At 52.2% G+C, this 24,003-nt stretch overlaps 1 protein-coding gene across 1 annotated transcript in view; it reads right to left on the bottom strand.

Moving 5' to 3' along the window:
• CACNA1E (calcium voltage-gated channel subunit alpha1 E) overlaps nucleotides 1–3,722 on the bottom strand; it is a 105,105-nt gene extending 101,383 nt beyond the window's left edge. Inside the window, exon 1 of the mRNA XM_054384678.1 lies at nucleotides 3,456–3,722. Coding sequence (XP_054240653.1) covers nucleotides 3,456–3,721 — 266 coding nt within the window. The 5' untranslated portion in view covers nucleotide 3,722. The remainder of the gene's footprint in view (nucleotides 1–3,455) is intronic.
• Nucleotides 3,723–24,003: the final 20,281 nt, after the last annotated feature.

Here is a 24,003-nt window from a genome sequence, read left to right as displayed (position 1 = left end):
AGGCAGCCTCTCTCTCCCCGGCTGTCAAAAAAGATGGACCTGCCATTACACCTACTCGCCCCTCCCCCTTCCTCCCCCCCCAAAAAAAAATTCATTTTAAAATCTGATGAATGAAGAGCACAGAAAACAGCTTTGGAGGAAATAAAATTATTAATAAAAAAGAGAGAGAGAGATGTTCTTGGGCAGTGCAAGCAGGGAGCTGCCCAAGGATGGCATGACATGGTGCAGCTCTTCCTGTGGGGAGCCCACACCTGCCAAAATCTTGGCTGGGCAAAAGCAAAGCTGTAAAAGATGCTTGCCCAGGTGGGGCATAACTCTGCCAGGGTACCCAAATCGTAGTGACCATGCAGCACCAGAGATGCTTGGGTCAAAGTGGGAGTCACCTTGAGGAAAATGGTTCAGGTCCACAAGGGTGTGCATCCCATGGAGCAAAATCTCCATCCCTGTAGAACCAGGGATGTGCACTGGAACTGTGCAGACACCTTGGCTGCTCTTGGCCAGCCCAACACCAGATTTGGTCTTTTAAAGGGCTGAGATAGGAGAAAGCCCTTGCTGCAAGGAACAGCAAGGTCCCCAGAGAACGGGTAGACATCTCTCTACCTTGCAAACCAGGGGGACAGGTACAGTGCTTTCAGCCAGAGGCTGTCCTTGGGGACAGAGCCAGAGCCACACAATGTCATCTGGTCCTTCTAGGGTGGGAGAGGGATCTTATTCAGGTCAAATGTGATTAAGCGAATGAAGAATGGAGCAGATATAGATGAGCTACAGCCCATCTTGTATGCTAACTGAATTGCAGCTTTCCAGGCAGCTAAACAAATGAAATCAGGACTGAAGACCTGGCCATCAGCAGGAGGAGAGCAAGCAAGACCCGGCTGTTTCTGAAGAAGAGAAGTAGTGTTCCTACAGCCAGAAGAGCATCTGCCTCACATTTTGGGCAGGACCAGTAAAAAGAGCAGCTCCAGTGGAGATAATGCACTGGGCAAAGAACTAGGCAAAGATTGGTGCCCCCATGAAGCTGCATCCCAATTTCAGTTTCTTGAATTTCTCTTTCTTCCCCTCCATGCATCATCCCTATTTACACTGGGAAGCCAAACTGCAGAGGCTGCTGGTTATAATTATACAGTTACCCAGCAGATATACAGGCCTGAATCACCAGTTATTTTTAGCCCTATTACCTAGTCAACTGGAGCTGGATGAAGAGCCTCCACTCCTCCCCGCACTCCACCCCAGCCCCCTTGGCTTTCCTCACTGCCATGCCCATTCCAACCTGCAGCATTGGCCGTGTCCTTCCCAAGGCCAAAAGCTCTCACTGATTGTGGCCAAAATCCAGTGCCTGCCTTCTCAAACCATCCTTGCCCTCACCCAGGAGAAATGCCACAGGCTCCAGGCCAGCCAGTTGAAATGCTCACACGTTTTTCCTGGCCCTACCAAAAGGTAACAGCTTTGTGTGCCAGGCTATAACTACAAAGATGGGAACAAATTGCCTGGCCAACCTCACCAAACTCCTCACCAAAAAGCCTCATCCAACCGCAGCCCTCGAGAGCTCTAAGGAAGGCAGAGGAGCTGCGGGGTGGATGAGTTCCTTTAGAAGGAGATGGCACAGGTGAGGCTTGCAGCACGCCCGTTCCCAGCAGTCACACGGAGATATGTCACTTACTTCTAGGAAAAAAACACACATATAAAATGATCCCTCATGCATTGCAAATTCCAGGGAAGAATAATGCTGGGGAGTTTTTACTGCATGGTGGTGAAGCTCGAGTCTCTAGGAGACAGCAGCTGCCTGGAGATGAGACATTGTGCCGGCACGGGACCCTAGCCCACGCAGGGAGTGCCAAGCCAGCAGCACCACCCCAGCTCCTTCATGCTTTAAACGAAAGCCAAAAGGGCAAGGGCCCTCCTGCACCATGCTGAAAGAGACAGTGAATAATTTGGCATGTTCTGGGAGAGCAGGCAGGCTGGCCTGGCCACTGCCCTACATGGCTCCCAGCCCAGCTGCCACGTCCCCATTGTCCTCACTATTGCACCTGTGCTCCTGCAGCCACCCACCCAGCACGCACTACCAGGAGGGGCAGATTTAGAGATGCCATGGAGAAATCATCCCCACCTTGAGCTGCCCCTTCACCCACCTCGGTCACCCCCTCCTGAAGCCTGGGGGATTTGCAGCTTCTCAGCCAGAACCACAAAGTTCAACCTGACATGTCAGAGCTACAAAGGGACTATCTCCCTGGTGATGGCTCAGCAGGGTGGGCAACCCATCCTGCATCTCACCAGAGGGTTTCCCCAAGCTACCTGTTGCAGCAGACCAAGGAATTGCTGTTTGGCACCAAGGAGTCACTGTTTGGCACCAGGACATCACTGCTTGGCACGGGGGTGAGCTTTCCTGCACCCGCCGGGGGAGCTGGCAAGTTAACCAACAAGTTGCAGGGAGAGAAAGCAGCAGTGTCAAGAGCTGCATGTAATCACCACTGCAGAAAACAGTATGGGGAGGGTCCTAAAGCCAAAACGTGGCCACATGGAAGTTTTCAGGCTCAGCTCCTTCGTGGGGTATAAAAGCCCAGGAGGGGAACTCAGGGGGGTAGCAAGGCGCTGAGCCCAGGCTGACTGGGAGCTGTGTGCTGCGGTGCTGGGCACTGGAGAGGGCGCCCTCAGGGAGGGTGGGAGGTGAGAGAAGAGCACAAAGGTGTATGAAAGAATGGAGGAGCCGGGGCAGGGGGGGGTCAGCACCCTCCACCCAGCACTAGGAGGGGAGTCCCGGGAAAACGCAGTCCCTTGTGCCAGCCTCACCAGGGGCCATAGGACACATACAGAGAATATTAGCATCTTCCCATCTGCTGCAGGGAGGGATCAGCCAGTTCCTAGAGCTGCCACAGTGGGGTCTGGGGACTGCAGGGTGAGGATGGCTGTGCCCCTGCCAGGTGTGATCAGCAGCGAAGAGGGCACACACAGGTAGGCACAAGAGGGGACAAAGCCATCACCCAGCAGGGACTGAAGACTGGTAGGCTCCTGGGGGATCCAGTCCCAAAGGGAGGGGTGGCTCTGGGAGGGGTGGCAAAACTCCAGCAAGACACTGAGGCACAAAGGAAAGGCCACAACCCACCCCAGGCACACGCACACAGACCATGCAGGATTAAACCGGCATCCTTGTCAGCACGGGGGGGGGGGGGGGGGGGGGGGGGCTTCCAAATCCAAGCCTGAGGAGGGGCTGAGGGGCTCCCCACAGGAAGAAGGTGCTGAGCTCCCCACGAGGCACCAAGCGGAGCATGGGAAGGGAAGCAGCAGCAACAGGGCGAGGAGAGCATCCCCGGGGAATGGGGCACCCCTCCTCGCACGCCGAAGGAGAGCAGAAGGCAGGCGCTTACCTGCCGACTAGTGCCACACACACGTGTCCTGGGCGGCCACTGAGGCAAATCTGGGGAGCAATGGGGGGGGGCTTGCAGGGGACGCAGAAAGGATATGGCCAGTCGATGAGCTTCTTGGCATATTTCCTGACAATGTTCTCTTCCCCAAAGAGGAAGAGCGATCTGTTGACGGTGAAGCAGTTCTGCCGGACGGGGATAGGGTTGTACAAAGCCATAGTCCGGGCTCTCTGCGCTTTGGTTTGCTTGAAGCCTCCGGGGGATCCTCCTGCAGGGGCAGAAGGTCCTTGTCGACTCCGGTTCTGGTCAGAGTCCCCATCTCCAGAGCCCAGCCTGCCAGCCACTGCCTCCCCAAAGCGAGCCATCCTGGAAAAAAAAAAAAAAAACAAACCACACAGGTGAGCCAAAGCAGCACTACCAAGGCGGCAGAGAGGGGGGATGAGAAGGGGAGGGGGGAGGGGGTTGCAGGGCGCAGTCCCAACCACAGCCCCCTCCTCCTCTCCGGATGGTGCTCAGCTCCGTGTCTCCTCCATCTCTCTGGGGGAGCAGGCACTCGCATGGAGAAGAAGAGACGGCAACGCGGCACCAGCTCAGCGCCTCCACTGTGGAACGGTAGGCAGCCGGCTGCCTCCAACCCCCTTCCCCAAAAAACGACCACCCGGGCAGTGGGGAGGTCAGGGAGTCGTCCTTCGTGCTCTGCAGTGGCTGCAGTGGCTCGGTCACTAAGTACCTTTTGCCATCAAGCAAGGGGTTAAACCCAGCCACATCCTTCCCACCGCTCTCCTTTTAACCCCCCTCCAGCAAGGCGAGTCCGGGGACTGCCTGCCACCAGGGAAAGGGCTGGGATCCAAGATCCTTCCATCTACCCCATCGCAAAGCAAGACGCAATTTGGTACAGCACCCAGCACAGCAACGGAGGGGAGGCCAGGGGAACAGGTTGTAGCGTGGTCCAGCCTAGTTGGAGCCAAGTGTCCAACTCCCTCCTCCAGACTCCATCTTCAGCAGCCTGCAGGAGCCCGGTCACCCATCGGTTGGCTTCCCCGGGGCAGCGGGCAGGGACGGTGGGCAGAGCTCCCACCTGCGGTGGGCAGGGATGCTCAGCCCTCGGCTGCCAGGGCCGGAGCTGGCAAAAGGAGATGGTGGCTTCCCCGCAAGAGCCGGGCCACGAAATTCAAGGCTGCCCGAAATTAAAGGCTGCCGCGCCTCTGCAGCTCGGGGACAGCTTGATTTAATGAAGTCAGTAGCAACACACGCGCACACAGGCGCGCACACGCCCGCACGCCCGGCTCGCTCCCTCGCTCCATCCAGTGCATTCTTTTGGCAAGCACGGGAGATGCCGCAAAGGAAAAAAAAAAATTCAGAGGCAAGGGGAGGGTCTGAAGGGAACAAAAGGCAATGTGGGAGCAACACCACCACCCCCCTTTCCAGCCCTACAAGAAGCCCCCCTCCCCAGCTTTGGCTGCAGAGGGCTTTCCAGCACATGGGTGCTTCTAGGTGAGTGGCAAATCTGGGGGCATGGAAGGGCAAAGGGGGGTTTCTGCCACATTGCTGCCTGTGGAGGGGGTGGAGGGGTTCACCCCGTCTCAGCCTGCACTGATCATCTCTCCAGCCACATCCAGTGTGCTCCCCCCGCCTCGGGAAACTTCGAGGCTCCCTGTTGGAGCCGCCCCGATGCCCGGGGAGAACCCTCCTGCTCACTCGCATACCGATCAGCCTCCTTAGCATCCCACCACCACCTCGGTCTGTTCTTTATGACACTTGATGTCGCCCAGAAGCAGCAGCAGCAGCAGCTTATGGGAGAGGTGTAAACAACCTGGTGTGGATGTGTACCTGCAGCAGCTGCCACAGGGCAAGGAGATGAGGGGGGCTTCCCCCAGCCATCCCACTGCCCACCATGGGCAGAGGACCAGGGATGTTGCTGGTGCTGCACCCTCACCTCTGCAGCTGTGTGGGTGGCAATGCTGCCCAGGGATGCTCAGGGTGCTCTGGGTTGTGCTGTGGTACAGGGGCTGCCTGTGCACTCACCATTGAGGAGCCCACCCTGCCCTCCTGGCAAGTGCAGGGAACTCTCAGTTACCCGGGGATGTTTCCACTGTCCTCTCTACCCACTGGGCACGGCACTAGACTCACAGCCAGGCACACCCTGCAAGCAGGCCACATACAGGATCTACCACCACACCCCTCACCATGAAATCTTACATCCAAAGGGCTCCCTAGGGCCTTCTGCACTTGCTAGGTGCCCTTCCAGCAGGAAATAGCTCCAGCCAGTGTCACAAGACACTACAGATCTCCATCATGTTCTTCTCCCATCCACTCCACCACCAGCAACCTCCTCTGCAGACACAGCAGCTGCTGCCCTGTTGCCCCTGCTGTGGGGCAGTCAGGGTCATTTGGTCAGATCAAAAAACCCCATAAAAATTTAAAACTATCAAGCCCTTAATCACATAATACATTAACTCAATGGGCAAGGGCTTCACTCTCAGTGCAGCCTGGCAGCACCTCAGCACCAGCTTCCTCACCCTGCAAGCACTACTCTGGCCAAACAGCCTTGGGGCTTGCATTTTGGTCCAGGCTCTCATGGGTGTGTTGCCAGGACCCCTGGCTCGGAGAGGAAGGGGAAGGATCAGGCCCTCCTCATCAAGATAACAGAGGAGTGTTTACAATAAAGGCTTTGGGATCATTCTCCCAACACCACCCGGACTCTGAGAGTCTACTAGCTCACCATGATGCCCACCTGCTGCACCTCTACTTGACCTTGCTCTTTCAATCAGCCTTATGACTGAGATGAGTGTGATTGGGGGTTTCATAGAATCATAGAATTGTTTCAGTTGGAAAAGACCTCTAAGACCATTGAGTCCAACCATCATGCAAGCTCCCAGGCATGTCACCACACTGCAGCACAAAATGGAGCAAGGGTGGAAAGATTCTTCCCAAAATGCTTCCCAGGCCACTGACCAGCCCTGTCAGAAGCCAGAGTGACCCTAGGCTTTCATTCCACTAATAACAGACAGTGAAGAGGCCACACCAGCTACTGACTAATTACAGCCCTTTTGATTCATTCCAGGCAAGATGCTGCCCTAAACAAATCAATTATGATTTGTGGCTCATCCCCTTTGTCTCCTCCTTCTCCTCCCCACCACCAGTGCACCATCAGGAGCAATGCCACCCTTCCCACGTTTCAACCCTTTAAGCCACTGTTAATTAAGCACAAGGCTGGGCTGACTACCAGGAGCAGATCTTCAGCCCCACACAGCTCCTGCCTTGGCTCCCCCCAGCTCCTCAGCCCTCCCCTGAGCCTGTAGGAAAGCCTCCACCCAGTCTACATGCTCATGCTCTGGTTGGTACCCAAAGGCCAAGGAGAAAGGGGAAGACCGGACCCAGAGCTGCCCCTGCATCCTCTCTGCTTTGCCACTCCCTAAGCAATGCAAGAGGCTGAGGAAGAAGGCAGCCTTCTCGTTCCTCCTGCCCCCTTAAAGCAGGGATGCACCCCTTACCTGGCCACTTCTGCTGGGGCTATCCCATGCACCCAGGGGGTTTGCTCTCAGCTCTGCCCTACATTTGCTGCTGCAGAGCAGAGCGCAGGATGACCCCGCTGGGAGCCTCTCTCCTGCTCAGACAGTGCTAAAGGCTGGGATATTTATGAGAAAGCAGCTCCTTAAGAAAGGATTGAAAGCAAGGGGGAAAAAAAACAAAGCCAACAGTCCCCGACTCTGCCAAGAGATGCCAGCTTAGTTTCCAAGGATGTTTATTGCCATTCTCATCTTGACCCTCACCCCAGCACGCTGGGATTGGTGAGTCAGGGAGAAGCATGGCTGATGCCCGCATGATTCAACGTGGCACATAGATCCAGAGCCAGGTTGTTTGGATTATATTTTTTCTTGTGAATGAAGGAAATCCAAGAAATCAGGACAACAGCAGGTGCCAGGACAGGAAGGTGCTTGGGGTGCAGTGGGTTGCGTACAGCCTCTGATTTTGCCAGCCAAGCTTTCTCCTTGCTAGCTTCCCCTTCCCAGTCACATCCTGCCCCTGCACTGCAGGACAGCACTGGAGGCTCTGGATCCAGCTGCCCAGGGTACCACCGAGCCCCCAGCACCCGCCGCAGGGCCCGTAGCGGGTCGGGCTGCGCCGCTCCGGCAGTGCCATCTAGCGGCCACTGGCCCCCCTGTAATTCCCCGGCAGCACCGGCTACGGGAGGCAGCCGAGCAGAGCACCCCCGACACCTCCTCGCAGAAACAGAATTGTTTCTGTTGGAAAAGACCTCTAAGATTATCGAGTCCAGCCGTCAACCCAACACCACCATGGCCACTGAAGCACGTCCTGAAGTGCCATGTCTACACAGTTTTTGAACACCTCCAGGGACAGTGACTCCACCACCTCCCTAGGCAGCCTGTTCCAATACCTGACCACTCTTTCAGGAAAGAGGTTTTTCTTAGTATGCAACCTAAACCTCCCTGACACAATTACAGGCCATTTCCTCTCGTCCTGTTATCCCCACGTCACTACAACCTCTTTTCAGGGAGTTGTAGAGCACAAGGTCTCCCCTCAGCCTCCTTGTCTCCAAACTAAACAATCCCAGTTTCCTCAGCCACACCTCACAAGACCTGGTCTCCAGAACCTTCACCAGCTTCTTGCCGTTCTCTGGACATGCTGCAGCACCTCAAAGTCTTTCTGGTAGTGAGAGCCCCAAAACTGAGCGCAGTATTTGAGGTGCAGTCTCACCAGTGCCAAGTACAGGGGTCCTTCCCAAGCAGTGCTTGGAAGCAGCAGCAGAGCTTGCCCTGAGCAGCTGTTTAATCCCCTCTGACAGCTCTGTTGGCTCTAGAGCAGCTTCCAAATTCACCCCTCACAACCCAAAATCCAGCTGTGCATGGCTGGGGACAGGCAACACCATAAAAGCACCTTCTTTTAAGGCATTCTGCACCTTAGGGACAGCATCATGCAGGGAACAAGTCCCTCATAGAGCCTAGGGTAGGGGCTGGAGAGGTGGGACAGGTTCTCCTTTCATGACATATTCCCAGTAGTTCTGATGGGCTGCACTCATCTTCGAAAGTGGCTTTTGGCATCCAGATTTAATTTTGCTGTTTAAATGATGCTCTAGCTATGCTGAGAGGGGGGGAAAAATAAAATAGGATCAAGTGATAATCATCTACAGTGCTCTGGCCAAATTTCAGACCGGGCTTGGGTAGCTGTGACTCAGAAGCGTGTTTCAAACCAGGCAGGAATGGAAGTGGGTTTTTTTCCAGGAACAAATTTATTACCTGCTGGAATAGGATGAGATGTTTTCCCCATTTACAAAGGAGAAGCCCTGCCAAAGCTGGGCACCTCCGCAGCAGGGAGGTAGAGTTCTCAGGCTGGTGCACCTCAGTCATGGACACCTGGCATGTGGGTAGGAAATCAGGGAATAGTTTTGGTTGGAAGAGACCTTTAAGATCATTGAGTCCAACCATTAACCCCGGACTGCCAAATCACCACTTAACCACATCCTTCAGAACCACATCCACACATTCCCTCCAGGGATGGAGACTCCACCATTTCCCTGGGTAGTCTGTTCCAAGAGCTTTTCCTAATACAGAATTTAAACCTCCACTGGCACAACTCAAGGCCATTTCCTCTTGGCCTGTCACTTGTTCCTTGGAAGAAAAGGTTGACGTCCACCTTGCTCCAAGCTCCTGTCAGGCAGTTGTAAGACAGCAAGAAGGTGTCCCCCCAGCCTCCTTTTCTCCAGGCTGAACCACCACAGTTCTCTCAGCTGTTCCTCATAAGACCTGTTCTCTAGACCCTTCATCAGCTTTGTTGCCCTTCCTGTAGTGAGGGGCCCAAAACTGAGCCCAGTATTCAAGGTGTGGCCTCACCAGTGCACAATCACTTCCCCACTCCAGCTAGCCACACTATTCCTGTTACAGGCCAGGATGCCGTTGGCTTTCTTAGCTACCTGGGGACATTGCTGGCTCATGCTCAGCTGCCTGTGAACCAAAACTCCCAGGTCCTTTTCCACCTAGCAGCTTTGAAGACAGGCTCTCAAGCCTGTAGCACTGCATGGAGTTGTTCTTATCTAAGTGCAGGACTTCACACTTGGCCTTGTTGAACCTCATACCACTGAATCTGGACCATCAATCCAGCCTATCCAGAAGCTCCAAGCAACTCCAGGATGGCATCTCTGAAGGAGAGTACCACACGAGCTCTGCCTGATGTTCAATCTCTGCAGATGTCAACAGCTGTGGCAGGGGCCACAACAGCTCTTTCAGCATCTCACCTGCCAACAGAGCCCCAGGCCAGGCACAACAGCTATGCCCCAGAGACTGTGCTGCCTTTCACTCTTGGCCAAGCCATGGCAAGTGTTTCCTCTCTGCCATCTGCTCATTCTTTCTGATGGCAACCTTGCCCAAACCCTGAGTTGCTGGAGTGTGTCCAGAGAAGGGCAACAAAGCTGGTGAAGAGTCTAGAGAACAGGTCTTGTGAGGAACAGCTGAAGGAACTGGGGTTGTTTAGTCTGGAGAAAAGGAGGCTGAGAAGAGACTTCATTGCTCTCTACAACTCCCTGAACAGAGGTTGTGGTGAGGTGGGGCTGGTCTCCTCTCTGTAAGTATCGGGTGATAGAATTAGAGGAGATGGCCTCAAAGTTGCACCAGGGGAGGTTTAGGTTGGATATTAGGAAAATTTCTTTGCAGAAAGAGTGGTCAGGCATTGGAACAGGCTGCCCAGGGAGGTGGTGGAGTCACTGTCCCTGGAGATGTTAAAGAAATGTGTGGACATGGCCCTTTGGGACATGGCTTAGTGGCCATGGTGGTGTTAGGTAGACAGTTGGATTGACGATTTTGGAGGTCTTTCCCAACCACAACAATCCTATCACTCTGTGGTGTTCCCCAGGAGCTGCCCACCTTGCAAGGATGTGCCTTTCCCAGCATGAACAGCAGAGACAAGCAGCATCTTCTTGCAAAGCTGCCTGGCCAGGTTCCCAGCACAGCCCCAACAGGCTGATCTCTCAGGGTCAGCACCGAGGAATCAGGCAGCTGGAAGACGAGCGGCAGCCAGCAGACCTCACACTGAGCTATCAGCTCTGCATCCAGATTTAAGCAACTGCCACTGCTCCACCAAACTCCTCCCGCTCCTTGGGCTGAAGCAGCCACACCAGGGGCCGCACAGCGGCAACGAAGCTTTAAACTGCTTTAAGGTGAGAGAGTAATTTGCAGCATGCTGCCAGAAAACACACCCGTGCTCACAGACACTGTAGGGTTTAATTACCAAGACCCAGGAGTCCAACATTCAGTCTTTGCATCTTTGATATCCATGAGATATCCGTCTTGTAAAGATCTCCTTCCTGGAAACAGGAATTTGGGTTGCTATAATCTCCCTGCAGCAAGCTCTCTCAAGCAGGAGCACAGGTGACAGATGCAGGAGCAGCATCATAGCTGCTCTCACCAAGTTTTCCCCCTCGCAGCCCCTTCACAAATTACAAGGTGCAGCGCATTTTGCATTTCCACCACAAGATCCCTTTTCCTAACTTCTGTGCAAGTGTTTCCCAAAGGGAATCCAACCCAGAGAAGCTTTGGCTTCATTTTCAAAACACTTTTTATCTTTCAGCAAAATACTACACAAATGGGAGTGTAGGACCCAGCTGGTCCCACACAACGTTCTCAAGCCCATGTCATCCCACCACAACCCAGCAGAAGCCACCAGTCCCCACACACTCTAGGGGTGAGATGCTGGAGCTGATTGTGCACATTAGACCATTTTTTTCAGAGAGCTTTAAGCATAACCTGGAGGAGAACCTGTGAGCTTCCATCCCTTTTCCTCCTCCCCTCCCTGTGCACACGCAGATGCTTCCCGGTGGCTGATGTGTTGTGACATCCGTCTGTGCAGGCAAAGGAGAGACACACTAAAGGTGTCTCCACAAGTCAGGTAGGAAGTCAGAATACAGATCAGGCACTGTGTAGACAAACTGCCTCTTGTGCCTTCCCCACACACTCCTTGGTGCAGACCAGGCACGCTGAGATACTAGCGCCACAGCCCAGCACCAGGTCCTGCTCAGGTGGCTTGAGCTCTGGGGCTCCCCACCACACACAGCACCCTGTGATCAACAAGCATCCCAAGCTAAACTCCTCACGTACCTCTTGAGACCATCAAATGCACCACAGAGCCTTGAAGGCAGGTGTTCCCCCACAAGGCATTGCTGTGGGAGTGGAGCAGCTCATACATCAGAGCTGCTGCTAAAACAGAAGGATGTTGTGTCTTGAATCAAAGAGGGATTCAGTGACCAAACAGCCACAGGCTGAAAGAGCTGGGAGGGGTTTAAAGGATACCCAAGGAACCTTCAGCCCTGTGCAGTTATGGGGACACAGAAGGGCTGTCCCACCCAGCCCTGCAAAACTCATGGGAGCTGGTTTGAATGCTTGGTCTCACTCTGCCACCATGAAGCTCAACGGATGCGTTTTCTCACCTCACCCATAGGCTGCTCAGGTCTTTGTACTCTCCAAAAAGCCCAAACCAAACCCAACAGCCACATTTGCAGCTGCATATGCCACTAAACAAGCACAAGAGGCATGCCTCAGGCAGAGGCAGATGAGACCCTGTCCCACCCAAACCATTGCAGCCAAGGGACAGCATCACCTTGCCCCAGTGATGGCCACAGTGATAATGTGCAAGAGGGAAGTATCCTCCAGCCTGCCACTGCTCACTTGCCATCCCAGGACCATCCCAGTCAAAAAGGACCTGGGGGTGCTGGTTGACAGCCATCTGAAAATGAGCCATGAAAGACCCCAGGTGGCCAAGAAGGCCAACAGCATCCTGGCTTATATCAGGAACAGTGTGGCCAGCAGGAGTGTAGGGAAGGGATTGTGCCCCTGTACTTGGGCACTGGTGAGGCTGCACTTCAAATACTGTGTTCAGTTTGGGGTCCCTCGCTACGAGAAAGGCATTGAGGTGCTGGAGTGTGTCTAGAGAAGGGCAACAAAGCTGGTGAAGGGTCTAGAGAACAGCTCTGGTGAGGAGCAGCTGAGGGAACTGGGGTTGTTTAGTCTGGAGAAGAGGAGGCTAAGGGAAGACCGCATTGCTCTCTACAACCCCTGAAAGGAGGTTGAAATAAGATGGGGATCAATCTCTTCTCTCTAGTATCAGGTGTTAGAATGAGAGGAAATGGCCTGAAATTGTGCCAGGGAAAGTTTAGGTTGGATATTAGGAAAATTTCTTTCCTGCAAGAGTGATCAGGCACTGGAACAGGCTGCCCAGGGAGGTGGTGGAGTCACCATCCCTGGAGGTGTTAAAGGAAACGTTTGGATGTGGCACTTTGGGACATGGTTAATGGCCATGGTGATGTTGGGTTATGGTTGGGCTCAATGATCTTCGAGGTCTTTTCCAACCAAAACAATTCTATGATTCCTTACCCCACACTGGGTGTTTCTGAGGACCGCCACACTCCTCGGGCTGACTGCCTTAGGCTGGGAGGCTTTAACAGGTCATCAGGAGAGGCCTGAAACAATCCCCCATTAATAAACTGCCTGGAGTGCCCTGCTGCTTTATTTAGCTGTGTGAGCTGGGCTCTAATTAGCATTCGCAGCCACATCCCAGCTGCTCAGGACAGGCACACAGCAATCCCACCTCCCAGAAAACAGCTATCTGCCTGCCCCTGCTTCTCCATCAGATTAAAGCAAATTCCAATCCTTGCTTCAATCCCCAAATCCCTCTGTACAACCTCTCCCTTCAACTGAGCCATGTAGCACCCCAGTCCTTCACTGACTGAGCTGGCAGCAGATGAGATATAACCTCTCCATCCTCCTCCATCTCAGATGGGTCTAGTTTGGGGCATTGTTCTTTCAGAGAGGCTGACTTGAGAAAATTCAACAGGAAAAAAAATAGGGAAATTGGATATTTGAGAGTGATAGAATCATATTTGAGTTGGAAGGGATCTTAAAGATCATCTAGTTCTAACACTCCTCATGGGCAGGGACACCTTCCACTAGACCAGGTTGCTCAGGGCCTCATCCAGCCTGGCCTTGAACAGCTTTAGAGATGGCGAGCATCCACAACCTCCCTGTGCAATCTGTTCCAATGTCTCACCACCCTCAAGGGAAAAAGCTGCTTCTTAATATCCTGTCTAAATCTACCCTCCTCCAGCTAATTTCCAGCCTGCCAAAAGGTTGGAGAGGGATTTTTCAAAGCATTTTTTTCAACCTCTGCACAACCCAAAGTAGAAGAAACCCCTCACTTTCTCCAGCTGCATCCCAGTGTTAGCTGCTGCCAAAGCCAGTGGGAGGTTTTCTCCTCCCTAAGATCTCCTCTTTGCCCACACAGAGGGCAGGTCCATGCCTGAGGACCATTATGTGCTTTCTCTGATCTTCCACCCACCCTGCAAGGCTCAAGTTAGACAAACAGCACCCATGGCACCAGTGAGGTGAATGACTGAGGAGCCTCCTGCCTTTGGGCTGCAAACACCCTCAGTAACAAAAAGAAAGATGGAGCAGAAACTGGAGAAAGCTGGACCAGAAACCCACCAACTCCATCTCCAATCTAATGAAGCCAGACTCACAGGCTCAGCTTTCTCAGAAGCAACCTGCATGCTTTCAATAAAATTACACTGTCAGGAAAAGAGCCAGGAGAAGATGGAGCTGCTAATTTTTTTTTTTTCCTAACAAGTCTGAACTTGTGCTGAGCAGCTGATGCTCAAGACAGTCAGAGAAGTCCCATCCCTGGCACACGGCCAGGAAGGAGATGCTGCTTCCATCTTCCAAACCTGTGAAAGAGAAAAGGCCAAAGAGCAAAACCTCTCTTTGAAAACTAATCAGTGCTGGGAGGTGTGGAAAAAAACGTCCCCCTTGCCACAGAGACAGGCAGTCACCAGTTCAGCAGCCTCTGTGAAGGTGAAACACCCTGGCAAAGCGAAGCTGAGCACAACTCCTCAATGGGAAAAAGTTCATTGAAGAATTTTTAGCCTTATTTCTACACATGGAGAGGACAGCTACAGCATGTCAGCTACTGGTTTAGCACCTCGTGATCTAGAGCATGGAAAAAATTACTCCTGTGAAGCTCCTCTAATGAGGAAAAAAGGACTCGTGGTTCATATCAGAGCTCACAAACCATAAAATGCATCAGGTTGGAAGGGACCCTCAAAGGTAATCTTGTCCAACGCCCCTGCAGTGGACAGGGCTATCTTTAACCAGATCAGATTGCTCAGAACCCCTTCAAGTTTGATCTTGAATGTCTTCAGGGATGGGGCCTCCACAACATCTCTGGGCAACCTGTCTGAGTATTTTGCTACCCTCATTGCAAAGAATTCCCTCATTTTGTCCAACCTAAATCTACCCTGCTCCAGTTTCAAACCCTTGCCCCTCATCCCATCACTCCAAGCCCTTCTAAGCAGTCCATCCCCAGCCTTCCTGTAGGTCCCCTTCAGATATTGATGATACAAAGATGGTGCATGTCTTGTTATGGCATCAGCTACCATGGAGGTGTGCTCAAAGCTTGCAGGAACACTGCCTCCCAGTGTTAACTTGCACACAAGTGGTTAGCATCAGCCATGAAAGACGAACCACACCACAAGCTCTCTCCTCTGTGTTTTGGGAAGGACCACACCACACCACAGGTCTTCAAGGCTGGGGATAAGCATCGTAACTTTTTAAGCAGTTAAAGAGTGAGTGCTTACTGGTGTGCATGCTATCAGTCCAAAACCAGCCAAGCAACAGACATAGCAATGTATTTTGGGTGACCCACATACCTGAAGGATCAGAAAGGACTTTCCTACCAAGCTTGCAAAAAGACAAGAAACATTTCTCAGCTTTCCTAAGAAAGACCTCTTGATGCCAACTTGATAAAGGAAATGCCACATTTGAAAGCTGCTCTAGAACAAATTTGGGAACCTTCCTAACTTCTCACATGGACTTTTTTTCAGCTCTCGCACAGCACAAGTGTTCCAAGACAGGGATGGAGGAATGCAGCAAACACCTTTTGAACTAGGAAGGACAGACTGGCAGGCAGAGAAAAAAGGCTGTAACCCTTCAGAGGCAGCTGAGCTCAGATCGTGCCCCACACTGATTAGAAACTTCACCATCATTGGCATTCGTTCATGGACTGTAAGGTGGAAGTTCCATTTTCATAGTATGGATCAGTCTGCAAGGAGTGAGTCTCTCTGTGGACAAGTTGTGCACTAACTTTCACAGTTGAGCTCTCACTAGACTTTGAAAAGCTTTTCCCAAGTTTGAAAACTACATTTGAAATTAAGGAAATGCCATTTTGGGAAGGTGCAACAAGAAATCGTCTGTGCTTTGAAATGTAAAGCACCCTCAAGGCATATTTAAACATGAAACAGTTAAATGAGAAGCAAGGTCTAGTCTGAGGGGACTAAATACCTCCTGAGGTCTCTTCCATCCTAAATTAACATATTACTCTGTTATCCAAGCACAAATACAGGCTGGGCAGTGACTGGCTGGAAAGCAGCCCTGAGGAGAGGGACCTGGGGGTGCTGGTGGACAAGAAGCTCAACATGAGATGTCAATGTGCACTTGCAGCCCAGACAGCCAACCAGATCCTGGGCTGCAGCAAGAGAAGTGTGGCCAGCAGGTCAAGGGAGGTGATTCTCCCCCTCTGCTCAGCTCTGGTGAGACCCCACCTGGAGTACTGTGTCCAGTTCTGGAGCCCCTATTACAAGAGGTATATGGACATGCTGGAACATGGCCAGAGAAGGGCTTCCAGGATGATCAGAGGGCTGGAGCACCTCTCCTATGAGGACAGACTGAAAGAGTTGGGGCTGCTCAGTCTGGAGAAGAGAAGGCTCCGAGGAGACCTTATTGTGGCTTTCCAGTATCTGAAGGGGGCTACAAGAAAGCTAGGGAGGGACTTTTTAGGATATCAGGCAGTGATAGGACTAGGGGGAATGGAACAAAGCTGGAAGTGGGGAGATTCAGACTGGACGTGAGGAAGAAGTTCTTCACCATGAGAGTGGTGAGAGCCTGGAATGGGTTGTGCAGGGAGGTGGTTGAGGCCCCATCCCTGGAGGTGTTTGCAGCCAGGCTGGATGAGGCTCTGGCCAGCCTGATGTAGTGTGAGGTGTCCCTGCCCATGGCAGGGGGGTTGGAACTAGATGATCCTTGCAGTGACTTCCAACCCTGACTGATTCTGTGATCTCTTAAATATACCAGGGGAGGATGATGAACTGAGCAGAAAATAACATCAACCATGTATGCATTAGAGGCTGGAAAGCATCTCTCCCACAAACATCTCCTGACCAGCAGACAGCCTGCCATCAGAATCACAAAGGGATGGCTGGGGCCTGCCCAGGAGAGGGAGGCAGGTTGGATTATTCCAGGGGAGGGAAAGGAGAAGGTGCAATTGAGCACTGACTACCAGAAATTTTACAGGAGCCGTGCTGCACAAAGTCATGCTCATAGAGCTTGGCTCGAAGAGATGATGGAAAACCAGGACTGATAAAGCAGAGGTTGTGCTGCCATCCAGAGGGACTTCTGGAGAAACCAGCAAAGGAACAGAATTTCAGCTCAGGGAAATGCCAAGTCCTGCACTTGGGGAGAAGCAACTCAGTACATGCTGGCTGGAAAGACCTAGGGTGTTGGTGGACGCCAAGCTGGCCATCAGCCAGCAAAGTGACCAGCAGCAAGGTATTGCCAGCAGGTCAAGGAGGTGACCCTTTCCCTCTTCTCAGCCCTGATGAGACATGTCCATAGTGCTATGCCTCCCAGGACAGGAGAGTCTTGGACTTAGTAGAGAAGATCAGCAAAGGTAACTAAAGGAATGGAATATGTGCCCTACAAAGAGAGGCTGGAAGAGCTGGGATTGCTCAGCCTGGTTGGAAAAAGCTCAGAGCAGATCTTAACAACATGTATGAATACCAGAGAGTGGAGGCTAAAGGCAGGGCAAGGCTCTTCTCTGTAGCACCCAATGATTGGGCAAGAGACAACAGGCACAGATTGTAATAAAAGAAACTGCTTATACACAGGAATAAATTTACTGACTGTGAATGGAACAGAGTACTTGGGACAGGCTGCCAAGAGAGGTTGTGGAGTCTGCATCTTTGGAGACAATCAAAACCCACCTAGAAACCGTCCTGGGCAGCCTGCTCTAGGTGACTCTGCTTTGAGGTTCTTTCCCACCTCACTGCCTCCCAGCAATGCTGTGCTTCTGAGCCACGGTCAGCCCCAGGCTAGGGGGAAGCTTTCTCCCAAGGCTGATTCCTGGGAAGCACAACCACTCCCAGCATGGTGCATGGCTTCAACAGAGCCCAAAAGATGCTAACAAAGCTTCCCAATGCCCAGAGCTGAGAACATGCTGACAGAATGAGGTAGCAGATCTTGAGTGGATGGATCCCCCAGGAACCACCTTGTCCTCTGCCTTCAGCAACCAGCTCCTAACAAGGCTAGCTCCCTGGAAGAGTGACCTCAGCTACACAGGAAGGTTGGAACTGACTAATTGCCCACTCTCCCAGCAGCCCTTCAGAGGCTTTACAACATCACCTGAATTAACTTAGGAGGAAGTTCTTCCTCCAGGGTGTGCCAGAATCCCAGACTTTGAGGCAGCTCAAGGAAAGATGCTGCTATTTCCATGCTGTTGCCAGGATATTCAGCAGAACTGAAGTTCATCCCAGGTCAGAAAACAAACTCCTCTCCATACATCCAAGCCCTGCTCTATGCTGAAAGGAAGAGGGAGAGCACAGGGAGGCCAAAGGCAGACACCTCTAGAGAGATGCTCCTCTGCTGCTCAAGGCCATGTTACCATAACAAAAGCATATTTCAGTGGCCCCAAGTTTGGCACCAGCATCTCCGGGCTTTCACCCACAGAGGTCCTTAAGCTCCTGCCAGCTGCTTACACTGGCCCAACCTTCCTGCTCATCTCCCCCAGGCTCTTGGGCACATGCCTGCAGACATCTGAACAGAAGCACACAAAGGAGAAGCAGGTGGCTAAGCTGCATTTGACAGCAATCAGTGCTACAGAGGTGCTGGAGGAGGAAAGTCATCTGCCTCTCAGGGCAGGCTCAGGGAGGGAGGTGTGAGAAGGGATGATGGGCACTGGACAGTCCAGACCAGGAAGGGATGAGGGGAGACCTTTTCCCTCCCTGGCAGCACAAGCTGCTGTTTTGCAGGTCCTTTTTGACTGCCAAGTGCTGGTGTCTTCCTCCAGCCCCACACTGCAGGAGGATGGCACCAAGCAGCACATCCCTCCCCCTGCCCCGAGCCCACTCAGGCAGGCAGGAGCTGCTGAGCAGAACAGGGATGCTGCTAACAGCATGGCAGCAACACTCACTACATCCAACACCTCTCCCAAAATCATGCTGCAGAGCTACCAACATCAGTAACAGCAGCTCAGAGCCCACCTGAGATTTGTCCCTCCCCTGCAGATCTGAAGAGGGCTAAGGGTGATGGGCACTGGTCCAGCCAGGGCCACGTTGCTGCCAGCACAGCCCCAGCCCAGGGACATTTCCCAGACAGCTTCATTGGCAGGAGAAGCAAGCAGCAGTGATGTCCTGTGCACGGTCCTGCCCTCTCCATCACTGCAGCTAATTAAACCCAGATCATGCAGCACACTGGGGAATATGCTGGGAAGCAGGGATGGAGCTGGAAGCCCAGCACACACCAAGGGAACCTTTGTTTCATTCAGCACCAAGGAAAAAAAATATTAAAAAAGCAATCTTCATTTGTAATCTGGGCTGCAGAATGTGTAGACAGACTGCCAAGTTTTACAGAGTCCCTGAGATCTGTTAGCAACACCCTGCATGTTCCCACAGCTTCTTCTGTTCTCTTTCCTCTTCCAACAAAGCCATGGGAAGGCAGAGCTACAGGAACATTACACTCCAGCCCAAAAGGCTCCCCATGACCTGTGTTTGCAGTTATGGATCTGAGCAAGCAGGGGAAAGCTCTCTTGTGCTGCTGCTCCATGGACCATAAGCTCCCAAGTGGGTGATGAGGATCTCACTGTGGATCACACCATGAAGTGGAGAGCTAGCAAACACCTAGCATCAAAGCCATCAACTCTAGGATGCTAGTTTTTAATGGCCCTGTGCTTTAGGAGCACTGTCCTGTAGTGTGACAGAGTACTAGGACATGGAACTGCTGGAGCAGGTCCAGAGGAAGGTCAGTGAGATGAATAGAGGGCTGGAGTACCTCATCTATGGGGACAGGCTGCTAGAGCTGGAGAAAAGAAGCCTCTGGGGAAAACTTACAGCAGCCTTCCAGTATCCGAAGGGGGCCTACAAGAAAGCTGGGGAGGGACTTTTTACAAGGGCTTGGAGTGATAAGACAGGAAGAAATGCATTGAAGCTGGAAAGGGCAGATTTAGACTGGATATTAGGAAGAAATTCTTTGCAGCGAGGGTAGTGAGGCACTGGAACAGGTTGCCCAGGCAGGTCAAGGATGCCCCCTTCCTGGAGGTGTTCAAGGCCAGGCTGGATGAGGCCTTGAGCAACCTGGTCTAATGGAAGGTGTCCCTGCCCATGATGGAGGTGGTGTTAGAAATAGGTGATCTTTAAGGTCCCTTCTAACCCAAACTGTTCTGTGAATCAGTGAAAGAGTGCACCACTTCCCACAGGACACTGAAACCTGCCACCCATCACCCAGGTACTCCAACTCTCAGTTACAGCATCCCACCTCCACACCATCACCTCCAAACTTTACCAAGATCCAGCTGTTTTCCCTCTGATATTCTCTGCTCCTGCACTCCCTGCCCAGCAGCTGGAATTTGGGATTTTCCATACATCCTTGCTGTAGATATCATTCCAAAACGAGAGTACAGCTTGCATCCCCCAGATTACACCAAACAAGCTCAACAAATATCCATGCACACATGGCTTAAGCCATGCAAGGCAGGTTGGGCATCTGTCTGCTGCTAATTTAGCTTCTCAGGAATGTTCTCCTGGTGGCTCTGCCTGTCCTTTCCATCAGCTAAGGTAGTGGCTGCTCAGCCTGGAGAAGCCACAGGAGGTTCCCGTTTACTTATTTTGACAAGAAGCTTTTCTTCTGAGCTCTATCAGCCAGACATACTCTAAAGGATGCTGCCACAGGTACACCTAGCAAGGACATCAGCAATTCAACCACAAACCACTCCACGCAGCAGCAGCAGCATGCCAAGTCTTGAAGCATAGGAGATATCTCTATACCTCATCCCTGACCACAGAATGGAAGCAGTGGACTAGAGGGCAGGGCACTGGGCCAGGACTATAGAAAGCAGCTTTTAGTGTCTGCCTCAGGCCTGTATCCCTTAGCCAAGATCAAGGTGGGCTGGTACATGTATCCTTCACCATGAAGCTCAGCCTCCCACAGAGCCACTGCCCTGCATGCATTTAGCAGAGAGTTTTCTGCTCCCTACCTTAGTTTCAAAACTAATCACCTAAATAAATAACTCAATATTCAAACCAGTGAAAAGAGCATTTCCCCCTCCTATTCTTTGTCCATCTTAAGAGGAAAGCATGTTTCACTTGAGGTTGTTTTGCTGGCGAAAGGCTGCAGAGATAAGGGTTTGGTAAGGCTCAGACCCATCAATGCTACCACTGCAGAGCAAGGAAAAGCCTTTGCTCTCTTCTCTCACTGCAACATCTGGCAGCACACCAGGAACACTGCATCTGCAATGATAAAGCTACCTCAGGGGAGCAGAGGTCTCTTGCGCAACAGAAGAGAAGCACATCCTGTATGTGCTCCTTGTGCCCATCCCACCCACTCATGGCTGACAAACAGGAGCCTGGGGGATCTCCATCAGCTACTCAGTTACTCCCAGAGCCCTGACCAAGGTGGTGGTTTATCAGCAGCACCATGTTAAAAACCTGTGTTGGAGTTAATTCATGCAAGACAGGTGGGACTTAGAGCACATAGCTTAGTCAAAAGCTCCCCAGAAGCCTTACTGGGGGTAGTGCAGCCCTCTCCAAACCACTCCAGCTTAATTCCTCAGCTGCTGGCACCAAGGAAAAAAAAAAAAAAAGGTTATTCTGAGGCTGCTCTGACCCCCCAGGCCATCCCCTGGGTCTGCCATGGCTCAAATCTTAGCAGAAAAGCCATTTTGCTGGTTCCCCAGGTTCCATCTAATGCCAGGGCCATGGGAAAATACCACCCCCACTGCTCACTGGGAGAGACACAGGCAGAGCTCCCAAGGGAAAGCCCTTAGGGCAAGCCAAAGCATGTGAAATAGAGCAAATTAATTTCCTTACCTATAACTTTATTAGTAATAATGCAATTTCTTTATGAGTTACTTTTTGGAAGAGTCTTTCTCCCCCACGTGCCATCCATCTAATCCAGAGAGCATCCACACTACCAGGGTTACTGATTCCATGCACCTCCAAAGTTTTGGGGGGAACATCACTATTTCTTGAGTCTGATGTTACAGAACAAGGCTCTGGCATGTGTTTTGCAGGCTGATGGGGTATCAGGGCACCTAACTCTGGGAGAATCACAGATCCAGCCCTCTGGGGTCAGTGTCTCATGCCAAGATAACAGCTTCCCAGGAAGGGAGCTGGTCAGGAGGTGCAGTGGGGCTTTCTGGTCCTTGGTGGGACAGGAGGGCTGTGAAGCCTGATGGCTGCCATCAATGCCAGAGCCTGGGGGCTCCTGCAAAGAGCCAGCTTCTACTCCTCCTGCTGCTTGGCTACAAGGCTGTGAGCTTGGGCGTCTGCAGGGAGAGAGCCCCATGGCCAGATTCCAACAGAATGAGCCTGGGCTGGTGAATGGAAGAGCCCATCTCAAATCTCAGATGTGACTTCCCACACACACTCAAGAAAGCTGGCTGAAATGCCAAGTCCAAGGATGCAGGAACTGGGAAATGCAAAGATCAGACCAGCCTGGGGACCAACTGATTAAACAGGCTGGGATGGCAGCAGCCAGCACAGCCATCTGCACGTTCCCATTGCATTGAAGACAAAAACATTAGGCTTTGTGTTTGGGTTTCTGCTAGATGGAACAGTCGAGGGCAGCTGAAGGGGCACATCCCAGGTGGTACAGCAGGAAGGGTTCCTGCTTCATCTCCTTGCCACAAAATAGAGCTGTAGTCATCCAGGCAGCTAATTAGCCAGCAGCCCTTATAGGAACTCGCTCTGCCAGCCAACAATTAACGAGGCCATCCCTCCGCTTCCTGCTCGGCCATGATTTATTCATCTGGCATCCCTGGTGGGTCACAAAAGATAACAAGGCACAGAGCACTTGCTGAGCCCATATGTCAATTTATTTCCCCAGCGCAGGGCTTCCCGAGTCCACCGGCCAGGAGGTTCCCCAGGCACAAAGGGATGAGCACCGAGCCGAGAGGAGAAGGGAGAGCCCGCCTCGCCGACGGGCTGCCCTCCAAAAAGCAGGCAGGAGCAGCCTCAGCTTCATCACAAGTAATGTTAACATGCAAATCCCCCCAGAAAAGTCCTCCCAGCTTCAAACCAGCTGAGCACTGACCTGAATCTTGCCGAAGCAACACGTACATCTAATTAACACAGGGGCTCCCACTTCCTTTGCTGCCATGATGTTTTATAACACATTGAATGTTCTCCAAATACAGTGCCCAAGGCAGGTTGCTGCTCCAGACCAGCAATACTGGAGCAGGCTGTGCTGCAGCAGCTTATTCCAGGCACTTTTGCTGAGCAGACACAAGAAGAGGGACCTTGTAATTTAAATGCAGGATGGAAGCACATGGCTGCAGCCTTAGTTGCACTATGAAAGGGAGAATAAGGCAGGACTTGGAGCTAGGGTTTTCTCACAGCTTGCTCCAATTCAGACTTGAACACCTCTTATGATTAACCGTAGGATCACAGGGGTTGGAAGGGACCTCTGGAGACCATCTAGTCCAAATCCCCCTGCCAGTGCAGATGTGCCTAAATCAGGTTGCAGAGGAACATGTCCAGGTGGGTTTTGAAAGTCTCCAAAGGAGACTCTGCAAATCCCTTGCAGCAGGGCTGCCCCAGCAAAAGCAAAAGGAGCTGACCAAATATATCCAAAAGCCTCACTAAGCCAAGGGAAACTGTCTTATGGACTTCTAAGACTGGGAACTTTCAAGTTTCCTCTATGTCCTACAATTTAGAGAATCCCTCATCCACAGAAGCTCCTTTGCAGCATTCCCATTAGATGTCACCTTTCAGCTCAGAGCCAAGAGAGGCATCTGTAACTGCTTCAGATGCATAAACACTCCCCTCCTGCATGCAGCCCACCACTATCTCTCTCCATCTCACACACATCCTGCAAACTTACACTATCAGAAAAAAGTCACTAGACCAGCCCAAGCCCTACAGGATCTGTAGGAGGTATGTCCAAGTCCCAGGGCAGGACAGGCGCTGCATGAGGTCCAAGCTGTTGGATGCGAGACACGCATCCCATCAGTTTTAAGAGCACAAGGAAAGGACTGGACCCAGAAAAGGATTAGCAAAGTGAGGAAAAGAAAAAGAACCATGCCAAATATCTCATTTCTGCTATTTCCAGTTGTTCACTGTCTTTAAAAACCCTCCCCAGAAAACAAAGGAGATCACAGAATCACAGAACACTAGAGGTTGGAATGGACCTCCAGAGATCGAGTCCAACCCCTTACCAAAGCAGGATCACCTAGGGTAGTCAGCCCAGGAACACATCCAGGTGGGTTTTGAATACCTCCAGAGAAGGAGATTGCACAACCTCTCTGGGCAGCCTGTTCCCAGAGATGGCAAAGAGCAGCCCAGCTCAGGAGCGCCAGGAGGTCAAGCTTCTCGGGGAGTGACACC

This window comes from Indicator indicator, chromosome 10, assembly GCF_027791375.1.
Source record: "Indicator indicator isolate 239-I01 chromosome 10, UM_Iind_1.1, whole genome shotgun sequence".
Classification (NCBI taxonomy): domain Eukaryota; kingdom Metazoa; phylum Chordata; class Aves; order Piciformes; family Indicatoridae; genus Indicator; species Indicator indicator.
The sequence above is the reverse complement of the archived record's forward strand: the minus strand, read 5'-3'. Positions and strand labels throughout refer to the sequence as shown.